The sequence below is a fragment of the Artemia sp. Qi Xiang Cuo genome, chromosome 5 (genome assembly GCF_049724085.1).
Source record: "Artemia sp. Qi Xiang Cuo chromosome 5, ASM4972408v1, whole genome shotgun sequence".
In the NCBI taxonomy this organism is placed as follows: Eukaryota; Metazoa; Arthropoda; class Branchiopoda; order Anostraca; family Artemiidae; genus Artemia; species Artemia sp. Qi Xiang Cuo.
This window is the reverse complement of record NC_142798.1, coordinates 34,030,935-34,053,752: the sequence shown is the minus strand read 5'-3', so window position 1 is coordinate 34,053,752 and position 22,818 is coordinate 34,030,935. Positions and strand designations below refer to the sequence as shown.

The 22,818-nt window shown below is 37.4% G+C and overlaps 1 protein-coding gene across 1 annotated transcript in view; it reads left to right on the top strand.

Annotated features, from left to right (window-relative positions):
• Window positions 1-22,818, top strand: part of LOC148952056 (trypsin-1-like) — a 95,341-nt gene that overhangs the window by 57,796 nt on the left and 14,727 nt on the right. The window contains exons 5-6 of the mRNA XM_089089519.1: window positions 11,159-11,367; window positions 20,701-20,903. Coding sequence (XP_088945645.1) covers window positions 11,159-11,367; window positions 20,701-20,903 — 412 coding nt within the window. The remainder of the gene's footprint in view (window positions 1-11,158; window positions 11,368-20,700; window positions 20,904-22,818) is intronic.

Below are 22,818 nucleotides of genomic sequence, written 5' to 3'. Positions count from 1 at the left end.
TAGGGTACCATTTATCCCTATTTCTACCAACCTGGGCGTTAAGATCTCCCAGTAATAACATCATATTTCCACCTGGGACCCTGTCTATTTGTTCCTGTAACTTTAAGTAAAATTCATCTGAGTCACTAGTATCTCCGTCAGTCGGTTCTACAGGGACGTATACTACTATAACTGATATCCTGAACTTTTTAGTCATGAAATGAGCAATTAGTATTCTATGATTAATACCTTCCCAGCCTAAAAAAGACTTAGCAGCTTCCTTATTCATCATGAGCCCTACTCCCTGTCTGTGTACCCCATCCTTCCTGCCTGAGTAAACAAATTCTATATCACCTAATTTCATGCTTCCTACCCCTGGGATATGAGTTTCTGAAACTCCTACTAACTCCAGTTCGAATCGTCTGAATTCGTCAGTCAAAATGTCGATACGATTGTCATTTTTTAACGTCGTAACATTCCAAGTTCCAATTTTCATGTTCTTTAAATCATTGAAATTATTTTCGCCTCAGGAAAAGCAATGATCCTGGATACCAATGCAGGACGAGGATCACATATCATCTCAAGTCTACACCGAAGTATCACAAACAAGCGTCAACTTCACAAATTATTTTTCTAAAATTATTCCAACCATGTTCTACATTATCAAATTTTAAACTCTGAAGTTTAGTATTCAACTTTTCCAGGAAAGTTTCTCTTAAATTCTCATCTTCGAGTCTACCAACATCATAAATCCCCGGAAGGTAGTTACCCTTCCGATATTTCAGCTTTAAATTAACCCTTGACACTACTAGATGGTGATCTTTATTTTTAACATCAATAACGGCACTCCTATATACACTAGTATCTTGTATTGATCCTGCCAGTCTTCGGTTTACTATAACATAATCAATAAGGTTTGCTGTCTTACCATCACGTGAATACCATGTTAACTTATGAGCCATTTTATGACCAAACACCGTATTGGTTATAACTTGATTGTTATACCTACAAAACTGCAAAAGTCTGTATCCTTTACTGTTTTTTTTCCTAAGACAAGTTCACCAAAGTCGATGTACAATAGATCCCGGCTTTTATCAACTCTGGTGCCGAATTCATCTTATACTCACATCATATTTCTGCAAAAGATCTTATCTATTGGCTCTTTTACCTGCAGGTAACACTAATACGAGGCGTTATTTTATTCGGCAGTTGGTTTTACAGGGACGTATACTACTATAACTGATATCCTGAACTTTTTAGTCATGAAATGAGCAATTAGTATTCTATGATTAATACCTTCCCAGCCTAAATAAGACTTAGCAGCTTCCTTATTCATCATGAGCCCTACTCCCTGTCTGTGTACCCCATCCTTCCTGCCTGAGTAAACAAATTCTATGCCGCCTATTTCCGTGCTTTCTACCCCAGCGATATGATTTTCTGAAACTCCGAATAAATCCAGTTAGAATCGTCTGAATTCGTCACTCAAAATGTCGATACGATAGTCATTTTTTAACGTCGTAACATTCCAAGTTCCAATTTTTATGTTCTTTAAATCATTGAAATTATTTTCGCCTCAGGAAAAGCAATGATCCCGGATACCAATGCAGGACGGGGATCACGTATCTTCTCAAGTCTACACCGAAGTGCTTAAGCCGGCTTTGAACCGGACAGCAAGAAGTCCCTGGGACCTCTATTAATGGAGGCTTTGTGTAATCCTGGGCCCATCTTGGTCACAACAAGGTTTTCAGCACTTGCCGATGCTCTTCTATCAAGAAGAGTCGAAATCCTGCACAGACAGTCTCAAGCCTATTACCTCCGAATCATTATATATTCATGCCTGCAAATATTATGCAATTACGGGGAGGCAGCCCATAATAGATAAATTACCTAGGAAGAGGTTTTTCAGCCCGAAGACGCCTGTCAAAACATACCAAGCCCAGAAGAATTGTCCATTAGTCAGAATCCCGTGCGAATGCTTTGTCGTTTCCTAGGCTATAATTTCCTCGGGGGGCGCCACTCCTCAAGTGGGAGTAGAGTTGACCGCAAGGTCCCCAGTCTTGCAGGTACCCCAAAAAGGTCGAGGCAGCCCTTTGCAGAGGCCGTTGTCCATAGATCTGGATCTTACCCCTTGCCGCAGTTGTCCTCCTATAGAGGATCCTCCCGCGATGGTGCTCTGTACCACCATATAATTTAACCCATTACTGTGAGAAGGTTTGTAACTCATGGGACTTGTGGACAAACCAGTGGGCCCTTTTGAGTGTACATTTGAGGGGCCTTCTTCCTCCTCCGCCTGTATTTATTACCCCGGGCGAGGGTTCCCCAGTTTCTATCATGGACCCCCAGGGACAAGGACCACCTTGGTCCTTGCCTCCTATAGAGGTACCCTACGTATCTGTAGAGCGTTCCCCTATTGCCACCTGGGGACACGCTGAATGGCCTGGGGGAGGCCAGGAACATAAAAATGAAATTAATTAAAAATATTGTGTTTCCTTTAAACATGGAAAATGATATAGTCTTCTGTATGACTTTTTAAAAATCAAATTATTATAGAGAAGTATGACAAAAGTTATACAGAAGACTTTATGGTTTTTTTATTTAATATAACTCAACATTGGCTTTTAAAACTAATGTCTAGCCGAATTATTGATTTACTCAAAATTAGCTTGTAAACTAATGTAAAAAACTAATGTAAAATTAATGTCTAACCTAATTTATTGATTCACTTCAGCATTACCTATCAAAACTAATATCGAGCCTAATTTATTGATTTACTTCAACATTAGCTTGTAAAATTAATTTAAGAATCTAATTTTAATTTAAAGTCTGGCCTAATTTATTGATTTACTTCAGTATTAGCTTGCAAAACTAATGTCAAGCCTAATTTAGTGATTTACTGCAACATTAGCTTGTAAGATTAATGTAAAAAAAAAACAATGTAAAATTAATGTCTAGCCTTATTTATTGGTTTACTTCAACATTAGCTTGTATAACTAATGTAAAACTAATGTCTAGCCTGATTTATTGATTTACTTCAACAGTAGCTTGCAAAACCAATGTAAAACTAATGTTTAGTCTAATTTATAGTTTACACAAATTAGCCTACCACTGAAACTGGGAGGATATGTATATTGCTACCACTGATAGCCTACTAATCAGTTTACGCAAATTAGCCTACCATTGAAACTGGGAGGATACGTATATTGCTACCACTGATTAGCCTACTAATCAGTTTACACAAATTAGCCTACCGCTGAAACTGGGAGGATATGTATATTGCTACCACAGATTAACCTACTAATCAGTTTACACAAATTAGCCTACCATTGAAACTGGTAGGATATGAACATTGCTACCACTGATTAGCCTACTAATCAGTTTACACAAATTAGCCTACCACTGAAACTGGGAGGTACATTCAATGTACAATAGGCCCGTTCTTTTGCACTAAGATCTTACATAATTACTATGTAAATCTTACATAATTATAATTACTATTTAGTCCTAAATTTCCAGTTGGGGCCACGCCCCCCCCCCCGCTTGCCGGTGCCCATGGCCTCGCTAAGCCAGAAATGAGTAGATACAAATTCAAATAATTTTCCAAGCGTAAAACCACCACAAATTACCATAAACAAACGAATCGAACACAAATCGAAAACCCATTCAAACTCAAAATAGCAACAATTAGCGTGAGTAGGGCTGACAACCCCCACGACTCCTCAAGACCAGAAAGTAATTCGCACTTCACTGAAAACAAAGAACATTTAAATGTTTTAACTTTTTTGACTTCAACAAATAAAGAAGTATTAAGACTATAAGGAATAGATATCACAATATGTATATCAAACTTTTTCAGAGGTTCATTATCGTTGCCCAGAGGTCTAGTCTCAAGGAAGATTATTTCAAGTTTGAGCTCTGTACCATTCCTCCTGCTCTTTTCGAAAGAAATAGATTAATGCGAAAGGCCAACAAGTCCAAGCGCCCTTCTCCATCGGATTCCGTGGAAGGTCGCTTCCACATACAAGGCTATCATGTCTTCGTACATTCATTACATCGGAAAAAGTATCCCTGTGCAGTTGTCGTCTTCGACGGATACCACGGCGGTCCGTCAATCAAAGATGCAACCCATTTGCGTCGAGCTGGATCTGTCGGCCGCGAAGTGCTATTTACCGAAGACATGAATCTTTGCATGAAGAAAGAGAAGTTTCTTTCATGCAAGGAGAACAAATCGCGTTTTGTGAAGATTCTTGGAAACACTCTGTTTGCCAGTGATTGCGATGTATACCACTCTGAAGGAGATGCTGATCTAGAAATAGTGAAGAAGGCTACGGAAACTGCACTCCATAGCAACACCATTGTGGTTGCTGATGACACAGATGTTCTCGTCCTCCTAATCTGTCATGCAGAAACGAGTTCAAATCGAGTTTACTTCTCGCCGGAAGGATATTCGGAAGTGAATGATCAGCTTGGGTTGTTTGTCAGATAAAAGACAAGCTAGGGTCAGAAGGTTGACTGCTGATGCCGTGCTGTGATGCCATACTGGGTTGAGTCAAAAGATTATAAAATTGTGGCATCGGAAAAGAAGAAGCATATAAGCTAATTTTATTCAGCTCGAGTTTCACACACGCCGGTACCCTGTTTACCAAAAAATCAACACTTCATGGTGAGATAGCTGTGGCTGGAGGGAAAGTTTTGCTGATACTGTACAACTGCCAGGATCTGCCAAGTCTTGACTCTGCCAGGAACCAAGTTTTCCAGAGGAAAATCAATACTGCCACCTCATTCGTACACCTACAAGAGCTGCCTCCGACTATGATGGCAGCGAAGTATCATTCGTTCCGAATCCTACAGCCAGGTTCGGATTTGGCTAGGGAACACGGTTGACCCCCTAAGCTGGGGATGGAATCTTCAAGGCAACGAAGTTTTAGGGCCAAAAACGACAGATATCCCCGCTGCTCCTTCTCATCTTCTAAAGACAGTGAAGTGTTCTTGCCGAGCTGATGGTTGTGACAGTAAGAGATGCTCCTACAAGAAAAATGGCCTGGAATGCACCATAGCTTGTCGAGTATGTAGAGGAGTTTCGTGCAACAACGCGAAGTGTCCAGAAGATGCATTTTTGGAGGATGAGCTTTAAGGCTGTTATTTAATTTTCCCTGTGACTTTTGTTCCTTTGATCAATCAGATGTGCAATTTTGTTACGTTTTATTACAAATAGTTTTTACCACTTCGTTTTTTATGGTGATGAAGGTGAATGGATTTTGATCCCAAATGCCTGCGAAAAGCAAGGTTTTTGGGGAAGGTTGGGGAGGATGGGTATTCAAAAGATCTTGAAGTATCTCAGAAAACCTAGTTTGCCAATTCAAGACTGATCTAGATACTTCTATCGAATGCTTGTTTTTTTTTTACCTAAAACGTTAAAATTTGTTCATTTTTGTTCAAAACAGAGTATTTCTGATTTATTTTTTGACATTTCGGAGAAACTAACATCAGATATCGTTTCAGCTTTTAAATCTGATACAGAAAGATATATCAAACACCAGTTTCGTGATATTTCCTTTTTTTTCAAAAAAATAAAAAGTTAATAAACAAAAATGGCGAAAAATACAAATTTCGCATCGAGTTAGAGAGTTTTTGGATATGTTTTTTAGTGATTTTTTCTGGTCTGGATAGTGAAGAAAGCATTACTTTATCAATTTGTTCCTGGTCAAACCTTATTATTCCTGTACTAAAAGGCCATTAAAAGCTTGAACCACTTCTTGCTAAATTAAAAAAATGGTTTTGTCTGATTCCCTTCCCTTTTTTTGTTAAATATCCCGAAAACACTCAAGTTTTCGATCTATTTGATGTGAGTAAAACCGGTTTGTCCGTCTGCATTTGGTTATAATTAGCTTAGTCTGAGTGAGAAAAACTACGATGCAGGTATATTTAAAGTGAATGTGTATTATATAGGTGGTTAGGTTAAATTAGGTATTTAATATAATACGTTCTGGGCGGCCTGATTTCCATAATTCTTTGTTGCAGTTTTCATAATTTTGTTAATAAAGTACTATATTTTCACCATATTTTGATATATATCATTAAGATGAACCTAACTTCATTTCTTGTGTGTTTTTGGGATATTTAACAAGTACATATAATGGAACTATTTCATTTTCAAGCAAGTTTTAAAAATTTAATGGTTGATGTGGAGCTCTTGATTGATCAAAAGTTTCAGCGCCACTGAGATATTCTGTCAAGGTCAACTTGTCATGAAATTAGAAATCACTTTTAGGATAGCATTTGTCAACTCCTGATTGTAACATGTAAATTAACATAAGCCCCTAACAAATGTGAAACGGATTTTGAGGCTAATATTACAACAGAAGCTTCTTAGCTAATACGTCCGGTTTCCTTATTTATCTAAGAAAACCAAATTCAGTAGTATCAAACTGTGAACAATTCAACCATTGGAAACTTCTCAAATTGGCTAATTAGAAGGACAATCGTGTTCTTCTTTATCGTTATATAAACTGAAAGTAAGGAGCAGCCTTAAAACTTAAAACAAACAGAAATTACTCCGTATATGAAGGTGGACGGCTCCCCCCTTAACCCCTCGCTCGTTGCACTGAAGTTTTTTTAGTGCTTAAAGAAGCTTCTTATTCAAATCCAACGGCCGTTGTGTGTCTCCAGTCAGTCTTAAAGAACTGGGACAAACAGTCAACCTTTACCATAAAGAGTGAGGGTTTGAAGAGGGGTTAGACGTCCCCTCATGAGGAATAATTTATGTTGGTTTTAAGTTTTAATGTTGTTCCTTATATTCAGTTCAAAATAATTGTTCTTTTTAATCTAATTTCTGGTCGTTTTTCATATCATGCTAGAACCTCCCCCTCCGTAGAAAATTCCTCTTACCTCCCGAGGGAGATTCATTCCTCCGGGAAATTCCCTTACTGGTCAAAATTCCCCACGTACAACTCCCCCAAAAATTTTCTTTCATATTTAAAATTCAGCAGCCAAGCAGAAAGTGAGACAAATAAAAGGAATAACGTATTCGAATTCGGGACCCTCCCCCCCGGTGAAATTACCCCATGAAGATCCCCACTCCCTCCGAGAAAATTCCTCCTTTCCTTGTGAAATTTTCCCCTAAATAATCCCCCTGGAAAATTCAACCTACAAGTAAAATTGAAGAGCCAAAGAGACAGTATTACAAATAAAAGTATTTCTTAGCATCAATTCCACAAAATAATTCTGGACCTTCGGAAAATTTTCGATGTTTCCACCATGTGGAAAATTTCTTCCCGGTAAACAAAGCTCCTGGTAGCACTAGCCAGCCGACCTGCCCCCAAAACTAAAACCTGGCGAGGCTCATGGTATCCAACCCAGTGACAGTTCTGGCATCTATTGTGCCCGCCTGGGGCAAAATCTTTATTAGCCCCCCTCCCTATGTCCCAAAAAATTTTAGACCAAATTTTAACAAATTCTTCACTTATTAACAAAATTATTCATTTATCAACAACATTTTCCTTTTAATTAAATCTGCCTTTTCTTACTTTAGCCTCCGAAAATTATTAATTATTTCGTCCCGATTGATTGCTTCTGGGACAAAAAAATATCAGAAAAATCAGATTCAATTTGCTTATTCTTACTGCCAACAGCCCTCTCTGCTTCATTTTAATGAAAATAAATTTCAAAAACTAGAAAATAACTATAACCGTTATATTATCTATTTGAAATTTGCGCCCCTAAAGTTTCTGCACCTGGGACAAGTGCCCCCTCTGTCCCCTCTCTACAACCTCCTCTGATCCAACCAAAGGCATTTAAATGTAATAATTTAATCTACATAGAAAAAGATAGTCTTAACGGGAGAGACACTATTACCTCCCCCAGCACAAATAATGGAGATGTAGACCCAAAATATCCATGGGAAATAAAGAAAGATTAGACAGCAATTTCTAATCAGATGAAGCAAAAATTAGTCAAGTTTAATAAAGTTTTAAACTAAATGCAAGAAACATTTTTCTGTAATAAGAAGGGAGTTATCACCCCGAGAGTTAGATAATTTGGCATTGAAATGCGCTCTTTTAGGTAGGTTACTCCCCCTCCCCCCGCACCATGACCCACCGTCCCTCCGCTGAAATAGAAAGGGGAGGATCTTTGACCCATGGTGTTCAAAAAGGCCTACGGCATTCCCGCGATGTTTTCAGGGAATGTTGAGGGGAGTGTTGAACTAAATCAAAACGCACTATGTGCATACAGATTGTCAAAAGGCCATATCAACAATATTTTACGACCGGCTTTGAGTATCAAGTTGAAACTTCCAGGGCATTTACCAAAAGATAATGTGTTCAACTTCCACTACTACTACTACTACTACTACTCCTACTACCACTACTATGACTACTACTACTACTAAGGTTAGCGGTATGAACGTGAAAATTCCAAGGGAATATTAACGTGGAAGTTGAACTGAATCGAAACACATTATGTGCGTGCATGTTGTCAAAAGGGCGTATCTCAGGAATAATTTAGAGTTTAAAGTAATAAGTTATAACTTCCAGGGAGTGATGAGGAGGGTGTTTACATATCGCAATTGACTAAAATGCGATATGTGAGTGTTAGTGCTGCTACTGCTGCTACTACTACTACTATTACTACTACTGCTGCTACTACTACTACTGTTGCTACCACTACTACTACTGCTACTACTGCTGCTTCTACGCTACTATTAAGGCTAAGGCTATTAACGTGAAGACTTCAGTAGGGAAGAATATTGAGAGGGAAGTTGAGCTAAATTAAAAAAAAAAAACTATGTGCATACAGGCTGGCAAAAGGGTGTATCAGCAACATCTTAGGAACGGCTTAGAGTATTAAGCTGAAACTCCCTGGTCATGATGACAGGGATGTTCAGCAGATCAAAAGGTAATATGTAAATAATTTTGCTACTACTATTGCTACTACTGCTACTACTACTACTACTACTAATGCTACTACTAGTACTATTACTACTACTACAACTACAACTACTGCTACGAATACTCCTACTACTACTACTACTACTATGGCTAAGGGCATGAGGGTGAAAATTTCAGGGAATATTGAAGGGGAAGTTAAATTAAATCAAGATGCACTGCCTGTACGTAAGTTGTTGAAAGGGCGTATCAGTAATATCTTAGGAAGGGCATGGAGTATTAAATTAGAGCTTTCTGGGCTTGTTGTGGCTTATGTTGAACTAGCCGAAAAACAATATTTTCATGCTACTATTACTACTTTTACTGCTAATACTGCTACCACTACTACTGGTACTACTACTATTACTATTACTCCTACTAAAACAAATAGTATTAAGGTGAACGTTTCAGGGAATTCTGAGAGGATTTTGGTCTAAACCATAACACACTATGTGGATGCAGGTTGTCTGGTCTTTAGAAGGTATGGGAGGCGTCTACCCTACTTCTCTTAGTTTCTGCTCGTTTTGAGCAAAGTGTAAATAATTTTCTAGTCTTTAGATGGCACGGGGAGTCCAGGCTACTCCCCCTAGTTTCTGCTTGTTTTGAAGTTGACTTGGTTATTTACTGTGGTTTCTGTGTGTTTCGGGTTTGATTTATTTATCGATGGTGATTTACGGTAGTTTTGCCCTTGAAAAATTATTCGACTTCATTATTGCTCATCTTTGGTTAGGTGTTTAGTTTAATGTTGGTTTAATTTTAATGTTTGGTTTAATTCTTAAAAGTTAATTCTCAGGAAGGAATCCCTATATAACAAGTAACATTAGAAATACCCCCGGAAACTTTCTGAAGGATGCAAGCCGGTAAGTGCTCGTATTTCGTTTCAGGGATTGGAGACTTTGTTCAGGTTTCTTTTTTCTTTTTCAATGTTTCTTTTTATTCAGAAAGTGATAACATTTTTCTAATTGTTACACAATTTTGTATTTTGCTTGTCTTTTAGGTGGGTGGGAAGGGAGTAATCAGGGGTGGGAGAGTTTGTTCAGGTTTCTTTTTCAAGGTTTCGTTTTATTCTGAAAATCATAATGTTTTTCGAAGTTTTGCACAATTTTGTATTTTTCTTGTCTTTTAGGTGAGTGGGAGGGAGAGCATTCATAGTTTTAATTACATAGTGCTTCTGAAACTATTTAAAGATCAGAGGCGACGCTCTATTATTGCCTGTAGGAAAGAGTGTCAATTCAATTTGCACAATGTTTACATATATAGGATTTATTGTTGGAAAAGGGAGGAATTTTTTATCCTGGGTTTCTCCGATAAGTCTAAGGACATGATAGTAAAACTTCACGGAATGTTGAGGGGAATGATGAACTAAACCTAAAAAGACTATATCCATCCATGTTATCAAAATGGCATATCTGTAATCTCTTAGGAACAGCTAAGGAGATTAACTTGAAATTTTCAGGTCCACGACTACTACTCCGACTGCAACTGCAACTACTTGTGACTGTGACTAAGACTATTTGCAACTGTGACTACTTACAGCTGCAACTCCGACTGCTTGCGAATGTGACTAATTGTGACTGCGATTGCAAATACTTGCGACTGTGACTACTTTTGGCTGCTCTTCTTACGTCTGCGACTGTGACTTTTTACGACTGCGACTACTTGTCACTATGACTGTGACTTCTTGTGACTGTGACTACTTGCGACTGCAACTTCGACTACTTGCGAATGTGACTAATTGTGACTGCGATTGCAAATACCTACGGTTGTGACTATTTATGGCTGCTCTTCTTACGTCTGCGACTGCGACTTCTTGCGACCATGACTACTTGTCACTATGACTGTTACTTCTTGTGACTGTATCTACTTGCGAATGTGACTAATTGCGACTGCGATTGAAAATACTTGTGGTTGTGACTACTTGTGGCTGCTCTTCTCACGTCCGTGACTGCGACTTTCTGCGACCGCGACTACTTGTCACTATGACTGTGACTACTTGTGACTGTGACTACTTACGACTGTGACCGCTACTAATTGTGGGTTGAATTTTGCATGGGTTGAGTTTTCTTGGCTTAAGTTTCGCGCTCGGGGAATTTATCGGTAAACACATGTTTTAAGTTTATTATTGAGTCCACAGTCGTATAAATGTGTTCAAGAAAGAAAAAGGAATATATCCAGGCCTATTTAAGGTATAAGTTACAGCCATCCCTCTTTGTAAAATGACCATTAATTATGTGACTGTTTATCTTCCTGTTTTCCAGCGTAGACCCACGACAACTCCAAGTTCTGTTGGGAGGTCATGATCTCACGAATGAAGAAGCAACAGAAGCAATTATTCGAACCTTGTCTGGACTAATAAAACACCCTCAGTTTGTAAGAAAAACTTTCAATAACGACATAGCTTTGTTGCGACTCAACGAACCTGTGCAGTTTACTCGCTCTGTGTCTCCCGCTTGCTTACCAGTTGCAGGTATACTATGAATGTGTTTTTTTTTCTTTTTTTTGTTTATATCACGAATAACGATTTTGTCATAATCGACTAGTCAATATCCAGTAGTAGTGTTTTGTTTGGCTATCTCTTGGCTAGTCTTAGGACACCATTGCAAGAGACACTGGGAGCACCTTAAAATTTGTGCACTTGAAACACTAACTGACGGCATTTCTCGTCGTCATCTCATTGTTATTTCTAAAAAAATAGTTGAAAGGATGGGATATATATCTTCCAGGGCTATTTATGGTGCATAGGGTGTCAAGTCAACGTTTTAGTTGATTTTTTTTTAAGGGACAAGTAGCAAGCCTGTCAACCCGCCTTATCCTTATGGCAGTGGGAATTTAGCCTCGAGTCTCGTATTGCGAAGCAGAACATCAACCCACTGTGCCAACACAGAGTAAAGGCACAGATTCTTCTACAAAGTGAGACATGCAATCACAAAAAAATTGTCTATTGTTAAGTAAAACCAAAGAGAGAAAGAGAGATAACTCTGCTATACTTTCATAGTAAACAAGTATCATTTACAAAGAAGAGACGAAAACCATACTTTTTTAAAACAATTAAACTATGCTTACATGCATCAAATAACCTGATGGTCATAAGTTGGCCATAAGTTTGATAGCCACAAATTAGCCAACTCAGAATGCTGTCAGTGTTGAGTTGGGGAAACCTAAAAAAGGCAAGGGGAGCTGGTTGTCTTCCAGTCACTTCTGACTCTTAAGGAGGGCACTAGCACTGAATTTCCAGTCGAATGAGCCCCCTCTGAAGTTTCTGCAACTCTTTCCATAGTTCTGGTGAAAAAACAAAACCCAAAAAATAAATTCATAAATAATTATTTATGTTTTTTGTATGTATAATAGTGCATAGAGCTTACTTCACTTTATAATTAGGCATCGATACTTCCTTGCCTATGATAAATTAATCTTACCTGGTAACAAAGACCATATCCAGAGGGAGTTAGGGGGTTCAAATCACCCCCTGATATTTTCGTTCGATTAGTAAAAACGTAAAAAATTAATATAACCAATTTTGATGCGCTTTTTAATTTTTTTTTTTAACCCCTCCCCGAAAAAAATCCTTTTGTAGTTAATTTTACTTTAAATTAATTTAAAAAAAACAAGTTTTTTCAACTGAAAGTAAGGAGCAACAGTAAAAATTAAAATGAACAAAAATTATTACGTATATGAGAGGGGTTGCCCCTCCTCCAGACCTCGCTCTTCACGCTAAAATTTTTTGGCACATTAAAAAACAGTTATTTATTGTTCTAACTTCTAATTAAACGACCCTTGTGTTTCGGGAGTCGTTTTTAAAGAATTGGGACAAAATTTGAACTTTAGCGAAAAGAGCGAGGTGTTGAGGAGGGGGCGACCCCCCTCATGTGCGTAATAATTTCTGTTCGTTTTAAGCTTTACTGTTGCTCCTTACTTTCAGTTGAAAAACTTTTTTTTTGTAATTAATTTCTGATCGTTTTTTAAATAACGCCAGGATATCTGGCTCCACTTCCAAGGAAAACCCCCATCCCCATGGAAATATCCTCTGGACATTCAATCCCGGGGAAAATTTACCCCGGACAATTACCCTTAACATCTCCACTGGTAAAACTGAATTGGTGAAGAAAAAGCAAGACATATAAAGAAATTTCGTATGGGAATTCTGGCTATTCCCCCAGTGTAAAATTTATCCCGAAAAGTTCGCCCCCTGGAAACTTCGCTCTCCATGAAAATTTCTCCCCGTGCAAAATCCCCCCAGCAGAAAATTCGGCCTCCCATCTCCATCCTAAATATGTATGCATGCTTCCCAATAAGAAATACTATGCGGAAACAATGGGCAAATTGGTACTTTTGTCTTATAGCCACCATACTCAAGATCTTGTATCGCGAACTAGAAAGAATAACCGGTATTCATGGTCTTTATACCAGATAATATTAGCTTCTACTCAGCGGGAAACTACAATGTAGCTATATTTTAATTAAATATTTAGTTGGTATTTTGGCTAGGTTCAGTTAGTTTAGGTTACGTATTTAATATAATGCGGTAGTTTTCACAATTCTTTGTTGTAGTTTTCATAATTTTGTTGATAAAGTATTATATTTTCATCCAATTTTCTTATATTTCATTAACATTAACCAAACTTCACATCTTGACAGAACTTGAGTGTGGTGGCTATAAGACACAAGTACTGGCAAATCTTATAATTTAAAGACCTTTCCCCAGGGGCTTTGTGGGGTCTTGTCATCCCCAAAGATAGAGTTATTGGGCCTTTCAACTATGCCGAACAAAATGGCTATCTCAAAATTTCAATCAGACGATTTTGGGAAAAAAGTGGCTTGGGAGGGGGCCTAGTTGCCCTCCATTTTTTGGTCTCTTAAAAATAGGACTAGAACTTTTCATTTCCATTAAAATGGACCCTCTCCCGACGTTCTAGGTCCACTGGGTCAATACGATCATCCCTGGAAAAAAAAAAAAAAAAACACACACACACACACACATCCGTGATCTTTCTTCTGGCAAAAATTACCAAGTTCCACATTTTTGCAGATAGGAGCGTGAGTGAAACCTCTACAGTAAGATTCTACGCTGAATCTGATGGTTTGATTTTCATTAAAATTCTATTACTTCTAGGGGGTATTTCTCCCTTTTTTGAGAATCAGACAAATTTGCTCAGGCTCGTAGCTTTTGATGGGTAAGATTTAACGAGACTTATATATTTGGAATCAGCATAATAAGCCAATTCCTTTGATATATCTATTGGTATCAAAATTTCGTTTGTTAGAGTTTCGGTTACTATTGAGCCGAGTGGCTCCTTATAGTTGGTTACCAGGAACTGTTTGACCTTTGAATTTGCTAACAAGTTGGAAAGTGTTCCCTTCCTTGGGTACCTAATATTATTTGTATCTTACTTCAAGAGTTTACCCATTTAAATAGTAGACAATGCAAGTCAGTCAAAAGAAAGTTTATTAGGACTTGAATTACTGCCACGGGGGAGCACTTTGATAGACATTTTAATCTTTTCTTTTACTTCTAACTTGTCTTGGGTCTTTTCTCTTTAATCGAGAAAATTCTCTGTCTTTCCCATTTAGATAGGGTGCTATCATTTCAACTAACCGTCACAAGCACTAAACGTCATAACATCAAACCGTCAGAACCACTAACCGTCATACCGTCGACAAAAAACTTATAAGTTTGTATAATAGTAATAAGTATATAACAGTTTAGAAACAAATTTTGGCTATATATTGGCACATCAGGGGGGGGGGGTAAAGCATAGAATATATTAAATACGTAACCTAACCTAGGTACCTTTTCCCCCCTAAACCCCAAAAGACTAAAGTTTTAAAATTTTAGATGTTATGACGGTTAGAGATTCAGACGGATATTTTTGTCAATGTTATGACGGATTTTGTCGATGTCCTGGCGTTAGTGGTCCTGACGGTTAGATGTTATGACGCCTTCCCCATTTAGATATGTTTTTTTAAGGCAACTGTTAGATGCAACGTTATTGACTTATCTTCTCAATAGGGGGAGAGGTATAAAGAAGTGTTTTGTCATCTGAACCGAAACCGAATAGGCCAATAAATGAACTACTGAAATAAAATTAGTGTACAGGAAATTAATAGCTACAAAGAGAAGAATTAATTACAAATATCCCAGTGCTGTGCACATGACTCACCTAAGTTTGACAGATATACAGCGCTCGGTATCAATATATAGTTGTAAGAAGTTTTCTTTTTTTTGCTTAAAATTTTATTAGTATTGAGCTTTTTTTCAATCATTATTTTGAGTGGCAAAGTTGCATCAAAAGTACAAACTGCAAATTCAAAGAATGCTCCCACTTAGTCGATGTTCCCAATAAATAAAAGCTCCCAGTTAAAATGAATGGCACAATTTGCAGCTGAGATTTGTTATCTTTGTTAATGGGTTGTCATGAACGGAGCTGCCATGGGAGTAGGCCGTGCTTCTCACTCATAACAAGTTTCTATGGCAAACTTTCCGCATTTAAATGAAAATTTATTTGCAATAGCCTTCCTTTTTAATTGCATTTTTTGCCAAAAGAAATATCAGGGATGCGTGTTTTTATTTGTGTTTATTTTTTTTTTTTTTGGGTGTTTTTTTTTTTAGGGGTGATCATATCGAATCAGGGATCCTAGAAGCTCGAGAGAGCGCTCATTTAATCAGAAATCAAAAGTTCTAGTGCCCGTTTTAAGTGACCAAAAATGTTTGGGGGCAGCTAGTCCCCTCCCACGCCCCTTTTTCCCCAAAGGTGCTAGATCAAAATTTGAGATAGCCATTTTGTTCAGCGTAATCGAACGATCTGATAACCATGCCTTTGAGGATGACTTAACCCTCCATAGTCCCCAGGGAAATGGTTGCAATCTATGAGCTTTGCCCAGTATTTACATAAGGGAATGGTTACTTGGAAATATACAGATTTTTTTTTTTTGGGGGGGGGGGGTATTTTATGAAGGGGGTGTGTGGGAGGGAATTTCCATGGAGGGGAATCCGGATTTCCTGGCATTATTTAAAAAAAGATCAGAAATTAAATAAAAAAACTATTTTTTACAACTGAAAGTAAGGGGCAACGTTAAAACTTAAAACGAATACAGTTTATTGCGCATATGAGAGGGATTGCCTCCTCCTCATTACCGTGCTCTGTACGGTAAGTTTTTTTTAGAACTTTTAAAAAACTTTAGCGCAAAGAGAGAGGTATTGAGGAAGAGGCAATCCGTCTCACAAGGCCGTATCCAGGGGGGGGGGGTAACCCGGTTTGAACCCCCTAAATTTTTGACCGAGTCGAAAATTAGTCTAAAAAATACCTGTAAAGACAAAACCTTACCAGAAATTTTTTTTTAGACAAAGTCCACGGGAAAAATTCGGATAACCCCCCCCCCCCGAACAAAAATCATGGATCCGATCTTGCTGTCTCATATACGTAATAATGTCTGTTCGTTTTAAGTTTTAATGTTGCTCCTTACTTTAAGTTGAAAAACTTGTTTTTTTTAACGTATTTTAATACTAGAAAAATGAAGAGCGTAAAATACAATATTTGTCGCTTATCACGAATGAATACATTGGATGTGTCATATAAATAGTAATTGCCTGAATAAGGAGCTACATAATAATACACAACAATCTAATTAATTAAACATGGAAAAACACGCACAGTACAACAAAAACAATGAGACAAGAAAATTTTATTGGAAATACACACACATACTAGACCGCTGTCAGATTTTGTCGTTAACCCGAAGTCGCACTAACTTTTAGAATGTAACAGATAGCAGAAATTAGTGAGAATTCGACTTATTTTCTTTAGTTTATCTCTATGTATCTACCAGAGAGTGAGCTGGCTTTAGCAAAACGGCGCATTAGCAATTTAGTGATGGAATATTTGGAGATTAGCTGATTCATAGCTATTGCTTGTAACTAGCTAAGCCACCGTGCAACTACTACCTTTTGCACAAATTAATGCTGGCCAGTGTGGGTATGTCCTGAGATATTGGGTGAAGTTAAACAATGAACCTAGCTAAACCAGTGGCAGTTTTAGGCCTGGACATGGGGTGGAGAAGCTGCCCCCATTTTTTTCGACATCTGTCATTAAATTCCTTTCATGTTGTGTTTTTACACTCCTATGGTATACCTTGCTCCCTACCCCAATATTATAAAGCCTAAAACCGCTACTGAGCTAAACGTAATATCTTTAATAATCAATTGGATACTAATCCTAGAAATACTTCGGATTAGGAACTATACACTTGTGTATGATATTAAATGGAAACCAAATTGAAAAGTTGTTTTTTAACTGAGATCAAACACGGAATTTATAAAATACGAGAATAGTTCGAAAATTAAGCTGACAGAATCACATTTTCTAAGCCGAAAGACAAAATTGGTCCTGTTCTGTTCTCTACTTCCCAAGCATGACTGTCAAATTTCAAACATACATCAAAACTGACACCTAGGTTACTAATTGTTTTCTTTGAAGCTACTTTCGCACGACAGAAGTAATAAGAGGGAAAATAAAATAGGTCCGTAGTGAACTACGTAATAGTTAGATGGGTTTACGAACATAGAGTTGGATTTGCACCATTCCAAGACGGAGTTCTGATTCTTTTGGGCAAAAATTTGAGCACAAGCACTCAGCACAGGCAAATACACCTTTACATCGTCTGGAAACGTTTTAACTTTGCTAATTAGAGTTGAGACTTTTACGTTATTAATAAAATGACAAATATTATTGGATGAAACTAACTACCGTGGGAAACCCCACTCAAAACATCAGCTGAGAGTGAAATCTCCCCATCAACAACTTGTAGTGCTCTAAAACACAAGTAATTGGCATTAAAAGAAACAGTTCTTGAGTGTATAGTACGTAATCTATACTGCTACTATAACTACTAACCTTTCACTGCATCATCAAGCTGCCTGAGACTGACATAGCTGCACACGCTCATCCTCTATCCCAATCAATTCAAAGCTTCTCTCTTTACCTCCTTCCAAAAAGTTCCAGTTTTCTTTAAATCCTTTATTACGACCTTTCTCCATCATATTTGGGGACAACTTCCTTTTCATTTGGCCCTAGGTGGATGACTGTAAAGGTCGATATTGGGTAGTATGTCATCCTTCACCGAAGCGTCCACGTTTCAGAACCATTCTTGACCAATGTCATCACTATAGCTTCCAACATTCTAATTTTGTTTCGCAAACTTATCCGCCTATTCTTTCAAACCATTTTCAACCGTGAAAAAAACACCCTGGGATTTGGCTATGTAACAGCTTTACTGCATTCATCATTTTTTACTAATAATATTAACCAGGTAAGTGAAGCTATCCACATGATCGATCTTCTCGATGCCCAACATCACCTCTATACCTTCATTTATTCATAGTCTAAGCGACTTAGTATTCTTAAAAACAAAAAAATTTCAAACCATTCTTCTGACCCTGAACTCTCAAAACCTCCGAAATTCATTAATTTTGCTAACATCTTTATCTAGAACATTTAAACCATCTAATCCTTGTCTAGGAGAGTTTTACCTTCCCCTGTGATTCTATGCTCTCCCATAGACTATATTTCCCTAATAATTCTGGTTTAAGCACCTGCTCAAATGATTCAGAAAAGTCGAACACACATAATGAAAAGGAAGGTCTAAATCAGAAGAATGCTCGAAATCTACCATAAATTCGAGATTCTGAGCTTTGCACAAATTTCGTAAAAACTATACTGAAATGTAAAAGTGTTGCCAAATAATCTTAAAACAGTACGAATTATTGTAAACTGGTCGAATCCCCCCCCCCCAAAAAAAAAACTTAGGCAAAAGGTCCAGGCTGCCGACGATTGTGAACGCTTTTTTTATAGCAAAACTACTTTGGTCCGTGGAAACGGACCACTATGTCGCTTGGAACTTAAGCCATCTTGTCACATCTCCTTTCTTGCTTTGCTTATTACAGTCGGCATAATAAGTTATTGTTTAATTTCTTCATTTGTTGGGTATTATTTTCATTGCGCTTCTGGATAAACTATGGTATTTGTTTTAGTTGTGCGAAAGAATAAGCAATCATAAGAACCTAAGAAAAAAGATCTCTCTAAATCAAGTCCTGCCACCTAAAGCGTGTACCCTATTAATAGACTAAAAACTAAGTGTTATTGGAACTTGTAATGTTATAAAAATAAACCACAGTGGATCAGTGGTGAGTGAGAATTTTTAGAATAAATAATCTCCTTTATAGTTTCCAGAGATACTTATTGCAAAAATAGGATATAAATCCAGGCGGGTATATCTTATTGAGAGGAGATATCCCGAACTACTGGAAGTACGACTTCATAAATTAAGCTGGGTTTTCAGAACAGATAGAAGTTACCCGTTCGTTATACCTTTAGGGTAAACCCTCCTCAGCCCAGCTCCGTGTGTGGTAGCCTGAGGTGACAGTTGAGTAACATCAGCTCAGGCAGATTCCAAATGCGAGGTTTCTCCGGGACAGTTTTCTTTAGGCTGAAAGAAAATAGCCTACAAGTCGTAATCTGTTCAGGTTATTTTATTTTAGGAGTTGGGTGTGAATCTCAGCATTACTATTGGCCCCTTCCAGCCTTTATAACAACCGCTGATGAATCACGTTTGGTAGAATGGAGCGTCTTCTATCAGGGTAATGTCTAATGATGGATATCTGTTTACATCTCTAGATACCACTTTACAAAAGCTCCTTGTTTAAAGTTTTGTAGGGTGATTACGTGTTGCTAAGACAGCTCATTGATCTAGGCATTCTATATTTAAGTTGTTTTCCAACTTCAGGAACATCTTTTTCTGGATTTTTCTAACACTTGAAACTACAATCTCGCAAGGTAGCTCTAAGAAGTCAAAATTTTCTTTTAAATTTCAGCTCACTATTTCTTGTTTCCAACGGATTAACTGCAAATTGTTCTCGTATTGGTAGTTAGTTTTAGCTGTTTTCATTTTTCCAAATAAAAGAGCTCTTAAGATGTGTACTACAGATATGTCCTCAGTTTTTATACCCTACTCTATTACCAGAAGTAATTGGCTTCGCTTTTGCTAAATATTTTGTGTTTCCAAATACTTTAAAACTGACGGGAGGGCAAAAAACGAAGAATTCAATGCTCATCAGGCATATGTACTTAAAGTCAATTACCCTACCGAGCCTGGCAGGACATCCCAAGCTAACCAAGGTCTATATTGTGCAAACTGCATTTTGACTTGACTCAGCACAAAAAGTGCTGATTAATTATCACTTAGAGCAGTATCAGCTTTAATCATGTTACAGTGCAGACTAATAACATTAATTATATAACTTTTTTTGAAAGTTTCTGCTTCTAGTGAAGTTGACAGACTACAATGTCAGTGGCGATAGTAGTTTTATCCTCTGTCTTCCCATGTCAAATCAGACGATTCAACTCTTACAAGTTCCTCGTTATTTTGATAAATAATAAGTTGAACTTTTAAAGGTGCTTATCTGTTATAGCAACAACACAAGTTGTTGGTCAAACAGAACCGGTTTCTTTCTGTAGTTTCTTTCAGCTTGGCGTGAGAAAGGTTATAGACACTATATTGTAGATAAATTTTAATTAAACGTTTTAGTTTGTATTTTGCTTAGGATAGGTAAGGTTAAGTTAGAAACCATTTATATAATTCGTTCTGGGGGACCTAATTTCCATAATTCTCTGTTGTAGCATCAATAATTTTGTTGCTAAAGTATTTTATTTTCATCATACTTAGGTATATTTCATTAGGATTAACCTAACTTCACTTCTTGAGTGTGTTGCTATAACAGATAAGTACCTTTATTCTAAGGATTTTTTAGACAGAAGTTACACCCATGAAAATGCAACTGTAATCGGCTGGGGGAGACTATCCGAAAATGGTCCAATTTCTCCAGTTCTTCGTCAAGTGGCCGTGCCAATTTATTCAGATTCAGCTTGCAAAAGCTCCAGATATGGAACAAAGGCCATAACAGAAAACATGATGTGCGCCGGTTATGACAATGGCAAGCTTGACGCATGTCAAGTAAGTTACTACTTACTTTGGTATTTAACTCGACTTTGCCCCCTCTGTCTTCCTCTTCTTACGAACTTGAAATAAACTTCTATTGTTCTATTAAGGTCTATGTTCCGTTTGTAAGTTTTGGTACGTTATTTCTCTGCTGTCCTATGATTTTAAGGTTTCACCTTAAAAGGATTATTTTGCTATTATTCAATAGCCAAGATTCAGTTCTATTTATCTATTGAAGTATATTTACGAATTGACTTTGTATATTTTCTAGATTTGAAAAATCTGTGGAAAAGATGCGAAAAATATGAGAAAATATTTTCCTGTTTTAAAACAAGTTTAGATCATTTTCTAAGAAATAATCTAGGCAATTATAATTCTGGTTTAGTGAATGCATAGATCTGAAATTAATGAAATCAATAATATGTATCTTGTCCTCTCAATGGAAGTTACAGCTGTAGGCTTGTCGTAGAATCGCAAATTACACTGGGGACATTAACCTAAAATTTTGTTTAACCTTAAAGGATTTTATTTATAGATTTTTTTTTCGTCTGTCTATCCCTATCTCTAGTCTTCTTTTTTATTTTGATACATGTTGAAAAGCTATTTAACTTATTTTTTTTGGTCTTCTTCTAATTTCGTTTTTTGTTTATTGGGACTTGATGCGTGTAAGGTAAATAAACGTATGTCATTTGTTTTTACTCTATATCAATTTTTTTATCGTTTTTTTTTGTTTCAGCCAATTTCATAAGTTGGTTTTTGTTTATCTTCTTACTCTTTTGATTATTTTACATGTTGTTATAATAGGTTCGGCCGCGTCAACTAAGTTGAAGTTTTACATCAATCTTATGCTTTCTTTTTTTTAATATCTTTCCCCACGCAAAATAAGCTTACTTTCGCAATCCTATCGATACCACGCCCATACGCCGATTACACGGACGCCTCCCTTATTTTTAGGTTGGTGCTCCTTATTCTCATGTTCGCCTTTTCCGCTTGCAATGTTCATGTCGTAACCATAGGCAAGGTTGCCACTCCTAGTGAGTTATCACTATTTATAGTGATTTTCTTATATTGCCTAAACCAAAGAAATGACTAAATCAGCGCATAAATCACTATATTATTGAAGAAAATCATGAAAAATCACTAAAATCTAGTGATTTTTTTTTCACCGGGCGGCAACCCTGACCATGGAGGTCAGATCCTCTTCCAAAAACCTGAAAGATACATGTAGCCAGCCTATATAAAGTCATGTGTCTGCCTGCCTTTGTTTCTGTTGAATTTGTAGCTAAGTTATTCAAGGTAAAATGTGAGATTTTTACCGAATAGTTTTTGGTGCCATAAGAATCCGATTTGGCAATATCAGAGAGCTGAATATGTGACGACATGACAGCAAACATGCAAGGGCCAAATACCTTAGCTGCATACCATAGCAATCGGAGGGAGTGACTTCAGGCCATATTTGCAAGGACCGAATGCCCGAGCTTGCGACTGTGGATAGGAGAAATAGGCGACTCAGACTCAGGATATATTTATAAGGGCCGAAGATCTGAGAAACTGAAGGGAGGTGACTAAAAGCTAGTGAAGAAGGCTATAAAACACATAAAATATTATAATATGTATATTATAATATAATAATATTATAAATGTGTTCCGTTTCTTGATCTCATCACAGTTGATTTAATTCACGGATACACGGGTTGAAACAAGAGGATCGTTCTCCTTTCGATTGCGTGGCACGGCAAAATGCAAGGGAAATATATAATTTGGGCTATATATTTACGCATTAGGGGGGGGGGCGGGTGAGGGTAAAGTATAGTGGAGCCACAGTCAAAATGTGTTAACTACAATTATTTTGTGTATTGGGAAGTAAGAATTGTTTTCTTAGCATGTTCCTTCTCAATAGGCCCTAATCTAGGCTTATACACCCTAACAG